The following is a 12,915-nucleotide window of genomic DNA, read 5'->3' as shown; positions in this document are numbered from 1 at the left end:
ATCCCGAATCCAGAAAGGTTGTCCGCAGCAATGATGTTCACTTTAATGAATCCAAATATCATTCTAAACCAGAGAGGGTTGAGGAGATTAGAAGAGTTGTCTTCCAAGAAGATGGACCTGCACGTGCAAGACAAAATGTCAGGGCTCAAGAGGAGCAAGGACAGGATAGAGTGGAACCACAGGTTGTGGCTGAGCCTGAGCCACCTATTGTGCGTAGATCTGGACGTGTCACGCGACCTCCTGATAGGTTTGTTCCATCTATGAACTATGTCATGTTGACTGATTGCAATGAGCCTTCATGTTACAAGGAAGCAGTGCAAATGAAGGACTCCGGGAATTGGCAATTGGCCATGCAGTCAGAGATGACAGCTCTGCATAAAAACAAGACATGGAAGCTAGTTAAATTACCACAGGGCAAAAAGGCTCTACCTTGTAAATGGGTTTACAGGTATAAGATCACCGCTCATGATAGTCAGCCAAAGTACAAAGCAAGGCTTGTTGCCAAGGGCTTTAAGCAAGAACAAGGCATTGACTTTGATGAAGTCTTCTCTCCGGTGGTCAAGATGACTACATTGAGATGCTTTCTTGCATTGGTTGCCATATTAGATTTGGTGTTGCACCAAATGGATGTCAAGACAACGTTCTTGCATGGTGATTTAGATGTGGAAATTTACATGCAGCAGCCAGAAGGGTTTGTTGAGAAAGGCAAGGAAGATTGGGTATGCCAGTTGTTAAAGAGTCTTTATGGCTTAAAACAATCACCGAGGGCATGGTACCATAAATTCCACAAGTTTATGCTTTCTCAAGGCTACAAACGTAGTGAGTTCGATCACTGTCTATATACAAAGAAGGCTAAGGATGGCAGTTGGGTGATCCTTATTTTGTATGCGGATGACATGTTGATTGCTGGCAAGCACTTGGAAGAAATTTCAGCTTTGAAGTCAAAGATGGCAAAATCGTTTGACATGAAAGACATGGGTGAGGCAAGTCATATACTTGGTATGCGCATTGAGAGAGACAGATCAAAGAAGTTGATTTGGTTATCTCAAACAGAGTATATTGACAAGGTTTTGCAACGTTTCAATATGGAGAAGGGAAAGGTACTGAGTGTTCCATTGCCACCATATGTGAAACTTAGCAAGCAAGATTGTCCTGTGTCTGAGGAAGAAAAGGCTGAAATGGATAAGATTCCATATGCGTCTGCAGTGGGTAGTTTGATGTATGCAATGATTGCTACTCGCCCAGACATTGCATTTGCAGTGGGAGTAGTAAGTCGATACATGTCAAACCCAGGCAAGAAACATTGGGAGGCAGTGAAAGGAATATTGAGATACCTGAAAGCTACAAAGAATATGCGTATATGCTATGGGAGTCAGGAGTTAAGTGTAAAGGGTTTTACAGACTCAGATTATGCAGGTGACTTAGACAACCGAAGGTCTACGTCAGGGTATGTCTTTACGTTGGCTGGTGGAGCAGTATCATGGCGTTCTAGATTACAAGATTGTGTTACTCAGTCTACTACAGAGGCTGAATATGTTGCAGCATCAGAGGCATGCAAAGAATCAATTTGGCTTAATCGACTAGTAACAGATTTGGGAATCAAAGAAGAGATGCCTGTGTTATATTGTGATAGTCAAAGTGCTATACAATTGGCTCGCAATCCAGTTTATCACTCAAAGACAAAGCATGTGGATGTGAAGTATCATTTTATCCGGGAAATGCTCGAGGATAAGCAACTTCAGCTTGTCAAAGTTCACACCACAGAAAATCCTACTGATCTACTTACAAAAGGACTTCCCTCAGAGAGCTTTGCGCATCTTCGCAAGCAGTTAGGTGTAGGGTAGTACATCACTTCTCTACATCTCTTGTATATTAGCTTGTATAGTAGCTTCTCTCACACTTAAAGTACCACATTGGACTTTAAGTGGGAGGTTGTTGGGGTATAAAGCCCAATGTGGTCGCCCAGGTAAGTGGGCGGGCCACCAGGTATGTACACATATTCTTTTGTAAAAACCTAATAAGAACTCACTATGCTCTACACATTACAGTAGAGCGAGTTCACCATATCGTCGTGCTCTTCTTCTCGCACTCTCTCTCGCGTCGCACTTCCGCTCGTTCTCCTTCATTAAGTACCTTGGCCTTGAGGTTTCGTCCAATGACAAGTGGCATGAATGTGCTATGCATCGTTTGGAAGCTGGAAAGAGAGTATATTATGCATTTGAGAACATGTGTACTTCGAGAAACATGAAGTGTTGTGTTCTCAAGAAGTAGCTTTTTGATGCATTGGTGACATCGATTCTTCTTTATGGAGAAGTGTTGGGCGGGAGCATCTCACAGTCTACTTGGAAAGAGTTTGAGAATGTCCAAAAGCGTTTTCTTGCAAACTTTCTCCAAGTTAAGACACAAACACCATATATGCTCCTACTTCTTGAGTCAGGATCTCTTCCAATCGAGGTTATGGGCATGGAAAGGGTTGTGGAGTACATGATAAAGATGCGTCAAAACCCCATAAAGGACTCCAAGACACACTTCATCCTCCTTCACCACCATCTTTGTTTCTGCAAATCCTTAGAAGTTGGACTTTTGGGGCATCATTTCTCTCTCTCTCTCTCTCTCTCTCTCTCTCTCTTGCAATGCACACCAGTGTACGTTGCTGGAGAGAATTTAGCCAGTCTCTTTTAACTTCGATAATAATCACCAACTAGCCAGCCTCCAATTCACTCCAAGACAATAGCTCTCTAGTAGGTTCGCATGCATCGGGGCGGCATTTTCTTGTTGGTGGGCACATGGGCATGTCGTGGAGGGCTTTTCAATTAAAGGCTACGTCAGTCGCCTCTTCCATCTGGTCGCTTCAACAATCCTCACAACGGCATCCGACAACCCCAATGAGACAGGAGCCAGTGGTTGTGGCAGGCATGCATTGATTAATGCCTAGTAGCTCAACAGATAGTCCTGGCTGACGGCTATCAATGGTGATTTAAGCCGCCTGCAAAGGTTGGGAAGGGTGTCAGAGTGTTGGTACTATTGATGATCACCTCACTATTCTCATCCTCCTAATGTTCCTGCTCCTCATAAAAAATGCCGCATGAGTGAAGCTCACTTTGCTTGCTCGCCTAATCTCCTGTCTGCATTCCAAATTCCTGACTGCCCCTGACACACAAGATCGAGCTAGCTGCTGCTGTTGCCCACCTGTCATCATGCGCTTCATCCTTATCCACTCACCATCTCTCACTTCTTCCACCCTAAACTTGTAGCTAGATATGGGACGTCCAACATTGCTAATTGCTACTATGGAGGACGATCCCACGTTTGGCATATTGCTAGTTGTAGCACCTGTACAACATTCAAGATATGATCCCCAATATTGGTATGCCAGCTTCAATGTGCTTCTTGGAGACCCTGCTCCTGATAATTAATTCTCCCAATTCTTGCACTCGTTCCCTGCATTCAAACCGGCCTTGCAGGCGTCCTCCATAATGCACTTCAAGGAGCTTCTCTCTCTCTCTCTCTCTCTCTCTCTCTCTCTCTCTCTCTCTCTCTTCGTCCTGCGACGTTAAACCTCTCTTCTTCTTCTTCTTCTCTCTCTCTCTCTCTCTCTCTCTCTCTCTCTCTCTCTCTCTCTCTCTCTCTAGCAGTGCACGCCAGGTGCACGGCTAGAGAGAATTTAGTTAGCCTCTTTTATCTTTGATAATAATCACTAGCTAACGAGCCTCCAATTCACTCCAAGGCAATAGCTCTCTGTGAGCTTCTCTCTCTCTCTCTCTCTCTCTCTCTCTCTCTCTCTCTCTCTCTCTCTCTCTCTCTCTCTCTGTGACTGCAGTGCATGCCGGTGTGCGCTATTGGAGAGAATTCAGCCAGCCTCTTTTATGCTCAATAATAAACTCCAGCTAGCCAGCCTCCAGTTTACTACAAGGCAATATCTCTCTACAAGATTCTCTCTCTCTCTCTCTCTCTCTCTCTCTCTCTCTCTCTCTCTCTCTCTCTCTCTCTCTCTCTCTCTCTCTCTCTCTCTCGTAGTGCACGCCGACGTGTGCTGCTCGAGAGAATTATTTGTAGCTTCATCCATATCAACTCGAAAGTTTGCAGACGAACTTGATGTTGGAGATACCCTGATGGTTGAGGCGCATATATACATATGCACGTGTAATGTAAGTAGCTAGATCATGCAGTGGTGAAGAGATAAAACCGAGGCTATTGAGATTGGTACTCGACCTACCAAAGAAGCTATAATTTTATTAAGTATGGAGCGTTTACCCCTTGTAATTTTCATTTGTTAGTATTCCATTTTTGCCAGAATATTATGGTCGTACAACGGTTGATCAAAAGTGGTTGAAAAACGGCCGGTCGGTTGGTCAATGGTCGAAAATCAATGGTCGGTGGCTGGTGAACGAATTCAATGGCCAATGGACGATTTCTAGGTGGACTTGTCGTCTCAAGGACGGCCACACATGGGCGCATGGGAGAATTCAACTTGGACTTGTCTACACAAGGGCGGCTACACACTACTGCCTCTCATAAGAGAGGGCATCCCTTTTGGCCTATGAAAGGAGGCCTCTTCTACACACGATTGTGTTTGTGAGGCATTGTGGTGCATTGTGAAGTTGATGTAGCAAGGTGTGTGTGAGGTGGTGAGAGTGAAGCAAGGTGGGAGCTCTATTAAGGGTATAATCCCTTTGTAACCTACTTCTAGTTTGAAGTACTAAAGCCATTGAGTGGCTACTTTCTCGTAGAAATAGCCCACATTGGGTGAACCACACATATCATATGTGCTCTCTCTCTCTCTCTCTACTTTATAATCTCTTGTGAATGTGAAAAATTCTCTCTCTCCATTAAGTAAGCTACTCTAATATCTACTTAGCTACGTCCTATTTCCTAACAAGTTCTCTCCTGCAGTGCATGTCGGCATGCACTGAGAGAGAGAGAGAGAGAGAGAGAGAGAGAGAGAGAGAGAGAGGAGGAGGAGGAGAGGGTAGATGACCTTGCCATTCAGGCCAATGGGGAAGATGACCGGTGGAACCATGGAGGCGACCACAACAACATCTACGACACCCATGTTGTTGGGATCACTGTTGAAGACAGGGTGATTTCGAGTGACCATGACTGAAATGTCAGGGATAGTGGCATCGGAGGAGAAATCTGACTCTTTCGTGGTACCAAAAGCGCTGCCATGGCGCTTGGTAGTGTCATTTCCATAGGCAACCTCGATACCACAAAGGATAGTAGCGATCTAGTAGTAGATGGTGAGCTTCAGCGTGCTGTCGTGCTATGCATGTACTCTCTCTCTCTCTCTCTCTAGGTGCGCATCGGCGTGCGCCACCGGAGAGAATTATTCATAGATGCACTTGCACCAACTTACGCTAGGATATGTCTAATGTGTGCTAACACAACTGCATGAAAAATTATAGTAAAAACTAATGATCTTGATCTCTAAGCAAATGTATAAGCTATTGTCCATAGCGTAGCCACGAGGGTAATCATTATGGTCATTTTGCATAGTAGATACATTTGATAGTGTGCCACATGTTCGTGTGCATTGAGCATTGGATGGTGGCTTGTTTGGTTCTAACCAATTTTATATTATGAGAAGTATCCCATTGACTATACGTGAGAGGTCCGAGAAGGGAATCAGGGCATTGGTTCAAAGAGGTACACTTGAAAGACAAATAGGACATCCTCCTTCCAGGTACATCGTATTGGCTAGGTTTCCATGTTTAACCTTATTTTCATGTTGTAGTAGTGCTAGCCAACGGCCATGCCTTGTCTCGATTGCCAGTGGGGATTATATCCTATGTATTATCCAGTGGTTCTTGTTGACACGATGCATTGCCATTATTGAGGATCATATTACCATTGCTTGAGGGTTTTCACTCTGTGTTTTTCTATCATTTTGATGAGCACTAATAGACAAGTGCTACCTCCATCGACAACGCAAGGATCTGGGGTTTTCAAAATTCTCAAAATACCCCCAATATTGTGTCAAAAATTTCTAAAATACCTTGGTTGTGAGAGTAAATTTCTGCAAATATAATTTTTTTTTTAGCTTCTCATAAGAAGACTTAGAAGATGCTAAAGCTAGAATTTGATTTGGTTATGTAGGCTTTGGAGATGAATTGCTTCATTATGTTTAGACATAATTGCCTTTTTTGCGAGGTAATTTGTGACAAATTATATGCTAAGCACTCAACTGGTAGATACAAGGGTATTTTGGGAATTTTTGAGGGTATTTTGAGAATTTCCACAAATTAGAGGGGTATTTTGCTGACGGGAATGCACTCAATGGAGCACGCTATACCTGCACAAGTTATGGAAGTGGCGAAACCACCATCATCTTCGGATGTAGCTGCGGATGAGCCTTCCATAACGGGCGCCCCTGGAGGACCTCTGTTTATGCGTGGCTTTGTTTCTCCCCGTATCTGCGTTAGAAACTTTCAAGCGTCTTGTGCAACCATCCTCATGGTAAGCTTTTCTTTCAACTTTTGGATGTTCGTGTTGTTTATACCTCATACCTGCATACCATTATTTTTTGGGGGTTTTGACGCAATTATGGAACGAGAGAATGCCCCATCATGCATGTTACAAACATATTAGGACAATGGATTGTCTTGCACCGCCATTCTTTGATTCTACGTAGCATTTGTTTGTTTGTTTGTTTGAATTTGCAGGCTATTCAAGCGGAGCTGAATGATCCATCTATTCAATCTGCTGATGATGCCGATCTTTTGTAAGTATGTCTTCCCAATGTCTGCCTGCTTAATTGACCAGATTGATGTGAATTAGTTGCCAAATCCAAGGCAATCTTTATCAAATTACTGTCAACAAGAGGGGTTTTAAGGGTTTCAACAATAGTTGTGTTTATGTATTGGGTTGATTAAAACAATTGGTATGAACCAAATAATCAATTTCTTTACTCAATATTGGCTGTGTTGTAGTTTTTGCATTGCCTCCTACTTTTCCTGAGTCTTTCTTTATCAAGTATTTTCTGACAGTAATTTCTTTAGACCAGGCCAAAGTTTGCAGCCCTCACAAACGGGTCACAAATGAAGAAATAAAATTAGCTGTCTTATAGATTCAAGTCAACCAGTCGAACTTAGAATCTCTTTACGAAGTTCTTTGTGTGTAGTATGCATAGAAAGTGTCTCTTTGTGTTGCCTTATCTTCTTCTGAGTCCATTGCTTCCAGTTGTAAATTGATGTAAATTTTTTTGATAGAAAAGCGAATTGGTGAGCTGTGATACCATTGTAACTGTCACAAACTGGTGACGTGGCTGCCAAGTACACACACACACACCCTCTTGGCATGGGACAGTCCCTGGCAGGCAGAAAAGCTGACGTGGCAGGCAGCATACAGATTCTGGATTTTGCGGCGCAGGGTACGGAAATGCTGACGTGGTAGCGTGTGTATGGAAAAGCACTGTACGGCAGAGTTTGACTGCTTTATTTCTCTATGCAAATTAGTTGCTTTAAGCTCGCAAGGAGAAAGAGAGAGACAATTTTTAAGCTGCTTTATTTTTGCAAAGCTTGTGAGAGAGAAAGCTTTATTTTAAAAGGCTTTTTGAAACAACTTTTGGGGCTCTGCTTTTGGCATCCCTTGTAAACTCTTTAAATAAGTGGGCACGCCTCCCATGGATGTGTCACATGACTCTCTCTCTCTCTCTCTCTCTCTCTCTCTCTCTCTCTCTCTCTCTCTCTCTCTCTCTCAGGGTGGAAGCTTTGCTTCCCTCCTCCCATTTCCCCAAGAAAGAGCAATGAAGGGAAAATCGCTATCAAACCCCCCCCCCCCCCCCCCCCCCCCCCCCCCCCCCCCCTCAAAAAAAAAAAATCGTCCCGCTCTCGAGAAGGTTCTCGAGGAAAACCAAGATTTCAAAATGCGCATTAGCGCACTACACACCAAATTCGAGAACCTTGTCGAGAGTGTTTTGAAGCTTCTCGATGACCATACACATCTCCTTCAACGGAGCTTCATGAGCGACACCTTAGACAACAAAACACTTCTCGAGAATAAGTCCCTCTGTAGAACTGTCAACGACAGGGCGAGATTTAGGTTTCTTTGCCTTTTTCTTTCCCTTTCCGAAGCTTTGCTTTTTGCTTCACTTTTTGTCTTTTCTGTCTTCTTTGCTCGAGTCAGAGGAACTAGAAGAACTGCTAGAAGAAGAAGAAGAATAAGAACTGGGTACTCCTTCAAATTGAACACGCTTTTTTCTGTTTTATTGTCGACGCAAATGTAGACTGACGATCCAAATAACCCGGGAAGTCAACGCCTTTCTTCTGCTTTTTGTCATGCTTTTCTGCTTTATTCTGCGCATCAAAAAGCTAAGCAATTAGTGCATCGACCACCTCTTCTAATTCTTGATCTGTATACATCCTTAGAGTAGGAGGTTTCTTAAGGGCCGGTTTAAGGGGTGGTTCTGTGGTCTGCTGCCACTGTGCATGCACCTCGTTGAAGGAGGTCCGGCTCATAAATTTTGCAAATTTTGGGTCCTTCGCAAAATTTAGCATCATCTTTGTTGCATCGCCGATCAATCATCGACGCTCCATATCTTCGATCTGCGCCTGTGTAGGCCGAGGCGGGATGTACTCCTCGTGTGAATCTTCGTTGTGATCTCTTCCAACGTCTTTGGATGCAGAGGAAGTCGACTGATCTTTGTCTGAAGCCATAAGTGCCGCGTAAAAAGGATCAGATTTCCCGTAGAAGAGAAATCGGACGTGCTCTGATACCACTGTAACAGACTTGGACACTCCAAGTCGAGAATCTACCGCGACACCACAAGAATTCACTTCAAAACAGTTCACAGTTCACAATTGATTCGACACTGGCCCGACCGAGTTCCGTGCCTAGAGGTGTTGGCCCCAAAGACTGGCACCCCTTTCTGTATTTCTTTTTGTATTAATCTGTTGCAAAAGTACAAGTGCGTGGGATGCTCTCACTCTCGAGCTCTACGTCAGATGCTCTAAGAAACCCTATGTGTCCATGGTCAAGCTACAACATGATTAGGGTTCTCAGTCAATCGAGTCAGTCTAGATTAGAAGTGATCTGGTACTTTTGTGAGTCTATTCGTAGACCGTGCATGCCCAATCACTTAGAGTAGATGCATATCCTCCGGTTGCACACAGCATGATCATAAGCATTCCTATCAGAATCCATTAGAATCCTTCAAGGGGAATTTTACAGTGCATTTAGCCTATTTAACCTATTTTTGACATTTTCCACTTATTATTTTTAAGTGACTTTTGTTGGAAAGTAGGTAGGGCAACTTGAGTAAGTTTGTATATAAGCAAACCTAGACTAGCACTAATTGGCAGAAGAGGCAACAAGAGCCAAGCTCAGCAGGCAGCTTCTCAAGCAAGACCTTGGCGGTTTCCCCCTCCAAGCAAGAAGAACCATCCCCCTTGGCGATTTTCAGCCTTTACAGATTTCAGCATGCAGCGTTTTTCAGCCATGAAGAACCTGCAAGTTCAGTACCTAAAGAGTAGCAGATTCAGCCCCAAGAAACCTCAGTTTTCAGCCTACGACCTGTAGATTTTCAGCGACAAAGATCATCAGGAAACAATCCCAACATCAGCAAATCATCGCCAGCAGAAGCTTCAGCAGACCCCAGATCCTAGCGTTTTTCCAAATCTGCAGCCCTAGCGTTTTTGGATATTCATAGCGTTCGCAGATTTCAGCCCATAGCGTTTTTGGACCCTCCGAAGCCCCACTCTCGTCGACGAGAGTGGTCTACTTATGATTGCTCAAACTGGTACAAACTGAATGCACGTGACTGATGCAAGTCTAGGCTATGTCGGCGATGACGACACCGACCTAAGGGTTGAAATCTGCAATCTTTGATTTGCTAGGGTTTTACAACGTCTCTGGTGTCGTATCTCTCTTCTCTCTCTATCTCTCAGTCTCATACACTTGCACGCACAGTGCCCATTCACTTTGTTTGTGATCATAGCACTCTCTCATTAAGAACGGAAGGCTCTCCCTTCCATAAGAACAAAAGGAACCTTGCGCACAGTTCGGAGCACTCATCTTGAGCAAAGCGCAAACATTCATTCCGCTGCATCTAACATTGGTATCAGAGCTTTGACAGTGTTCAGTATCACTCAACGAAAGAACCACAAGAATTTTTTTTGCTTGTTGCGGTCGCACGAACCCAAGTTCACTTGGGCGTGTCGATCCCTAATCGTGTTTTTCAAGAGTGACAGGAATCCCAAGAAAGAAGGGCTTGTCGAGCCTTCCCTTGTGCCTCTTTTCACTGATTGAGAGCGGACCGTGCACTTAGCGGCCGGCCAATCGATGTGAGGTGGGAAAAAGCAACCTTGGTGTGAGCGCAAGGCCGCCAAGGGGTGCGCCCTTTAAAAAGAGCAGAACTCGGGTGAAGAGAAGATTCTTCTCTAACACAGATTGCGAGCGAAAAAACAACCTCAAGAACCTCAAGAACCTCAAGATATCAAGACCCCCAATAACCCAAGTTCCTCGTGAAGTTAAGAACCCAAGAACCCGCAAGAACCCAAGTTCCTCGTTAACTTAAGAACCCAAGACCATAATTGAGTGGATGGTCATCACTCGAAGCGGAATGGATACTTCACTTGAAGGTGATGAGCATGAGAGAGAGGAAGAAGAATTTTCCCCACTAGGAGGTTTTCGGACCCTCCCCCTTCCCATCTACGCCAAGGGTTGCACCAGATCCTATGGAGGCTTTGTGCAAGATGATGATGGACATGATGACAACGTGGCACAAAGCAAGAATGGCAGCCATGGAGCGTGAGCGCGAGCAATTACGCTTGGAGGCCAAAGAATTTGATGACAAGTACGCAGAAAGAAAAACAGAATTGGATGGCAAGAACGTTGTTCATTCTTTCTCTCTCATTTCTAATGTGCAGGAGAAGATTGAACGGATTCAGGAGAAGGAGACTCTCTCAGTCTCTTCTTCTCCAAAGCATGACACACATGATTTGCATGATAATGATAAGCATGAAGAATTGCATGACACTGACAAGCATGACGATTTGGATGACAATGACAAGCATGATGATTTGCATGATCAAGATGTGATTTCTCACAAGCATGATGGGTTGCATGAAGATAATGTGATTGTTCACAAGGATGATGTGTTAGTTGATACTTTCTCTAGTGAAGCTAATCTGATTGCAGATTCGAGCAGTCACGAAGAACCGATCTTGGCTCTCGAGCCTAGGTCCAATGCACCCCTTTAGGAAGAACCGATCTTGGCTCTCAAGCCTAGGTCCAAAGAACCCCCATAGGAAGTATTATGTGTTCGCATGATTGATACGCACACATTGTTCGAGTGTTTCATTCGTGATCGTTTCCTGTATTTTAGTCAGCATCCTTATGTGATCCCTTTTCCTAGGCATGACATATTGTACGTCGAGCACGATTCACTCATGGATGAGCACGGATGTATCCGGATTTCTAATGAAAAGCTGAAATGTTTGCATTCAAGGAAGTCACATTCCATGTCTCTTCCTTGGCACGACACAGTTGCAGAAAGAGAACATGAAAGTATGAGCATCAAGCATGAGCATTTCCGTTGTGAATTGGCACAGTTGATTGATTTAGATAAAAAAGTCAAGGTTCCATCGCAGTGTTTGCGTGTGTGTGGTGAACGGTTTGGCACTCAATCTATTTGTTCATCCACATTGCATGCACAGTCGTTTAGGAAGACAAGATTTTTTCCAGTCACTTTACATGGAATAGGTATGTTCATGGTTTTGTGTTGGAAATGGTTTCTGGAATTTTCAGCCATGGAGATTCTTGAAGAAGAAAGAAGCACGACTCTCGACGATGTTGAAGCATTGAAGGAGCCACAGAAGACTTTGTGTCCCTTTCGGCGCAGCCCAAACAAGCAAGCGTTGCAGACCTTTATGAAGTTCAAGTACCGCACGACCCACACATCAGAGTGGGCCGGCGAAGAGTCCCTTCCAGGATTCCGGATGCTACGAGTACCTCACTTTGAAAAGGAGGGGATGTCACGTGATACATCCAACCCTATGTGTCCGTGGACAAGCTACAACATGATTAGGGTTCTCAGTCAGTCTAGTCAGTCTAGAATAGAAGCGATCTGGCACTTTTGTGAGTCTATTCGTAGACCGTGCATGCCCAGTCACTTAGAGTAGATGCATATCCTTCGGTTGCACACAGCATGATCATAATCATTCCTATCAGAATCCATTAGAATCCTTCAGGGGAATTTTACAGTGCATTTAGCCTATTTTACCTATTTTTGATATTTTTCACTTATTATTTTTAAGTGAATTTTGTTGCAAAGTAGATAGGGCAAATTGAGTAAGTTTGTATATAAGCAAAGCTAGACTAGCACTAATTGGCAGAAGAGACAACAGGAGCCAAGCTCAGCAGGCAACTTCTTAAGCAAGACCTTGGCGGTTTCCCCCTCCAAGCAAGAAGAACCATCCCCCTTGGCGATTTTCAGCCTTTACAGATTTCAGCATGCAGCGTTTTTCAGCCATGAAGAACCTGCAAGTTCACTACCTAAAGAGTAGCAGATTCAGCCCCAAGAAACCTCAGTTTTTAGCCTACGACCTGTAGATTTACAGCGACAAAGATCATCAGGAAACAATCCCAAAATCAGCAAATCATCGCCAGCAGAAGCTTCAGCAAACCCCAGATCCTAGCGTTTTCCCAAATCTGCAGCCCTAGCGTTTTTGGATATTCATAGCGTTCACAGATTTCAGCCCATAGCGTTTTTGGACCCTCCGAAGCCCCACTCTCGTCGACGAGAGTGGTCTACTTATGATTGCACAAACTGGTACAAAGTGAATGCATGTGACTGATGCAAGTCTAGGCTATGTCGGCGATGACGACACCGACCTAAGGGTTGAAATCTGCAATCTTTGATCTGCTAGGGTTTTACAACGTCTCTGGTGTCGTATCTCTCTTCTCTCTCTATCTCTC

General features: G+C 44.1%; 1 protein-coding gene across 9 annotated transcripts in view; it reads left to right on the top strand.

Annotated features, from left to right (window-relative positions):
- The first annotated feature begins 6,242 nt into the window (after positions 1–6,242).
- The window catches only part of SRD2 (snRNA activating complex family protein), a 124,945-nt gene continuing 118,272 nt past the window's right edge, over positions 6,243–12,915 (top strand). The window contains exons 1-3 of one of the 9 annotated variants that reach the window (XM_086491398.1): positions 6,376–6,456; positions 6,663–6,721; positions 7,209–7,369. Coding sequence is in view for 2 of the 9 variants with exons in the window: in XM_086491395.1 (XP_086347521.1) it covers positions 6,268–6,456; positions 6,663–6,721 (248 nt within the window). In the remaining 7 variants the exon portion in view is untranslated. Of the gene's footprint in view, positions 6,457–6,662; positions 6,726–7,208; positions 7,370–12,915 lie in introns of those variants that run through there. The other 8 variants (XR_015185406.1, XM_086491395.1, XM_086491397.1 and 5 more) reach the window with 8 other exon arrangements.

The sequence above is a fragment of the Adiantum capillus-veneris genome, chromosome 19 (genome assembly GCF_014529385.1).
Source record: "Adiantum capillus-veneris isolate H3 chromosome 19, ASM1452938v2, whole genome shotgun sequence".
Lineage (NCBI taxonomy): Eukaryota > Viridiplantae > Streptophyta > Polypodiopsida > Polypodiales > Pteridaceae > Adiantum > Adiantum capillus-veneris.
The sequence above is the reverse complement of the archived record's forward strand: the minus strand, read 5'-3'. Positions and strand labels throughout refer to the sequence as shown.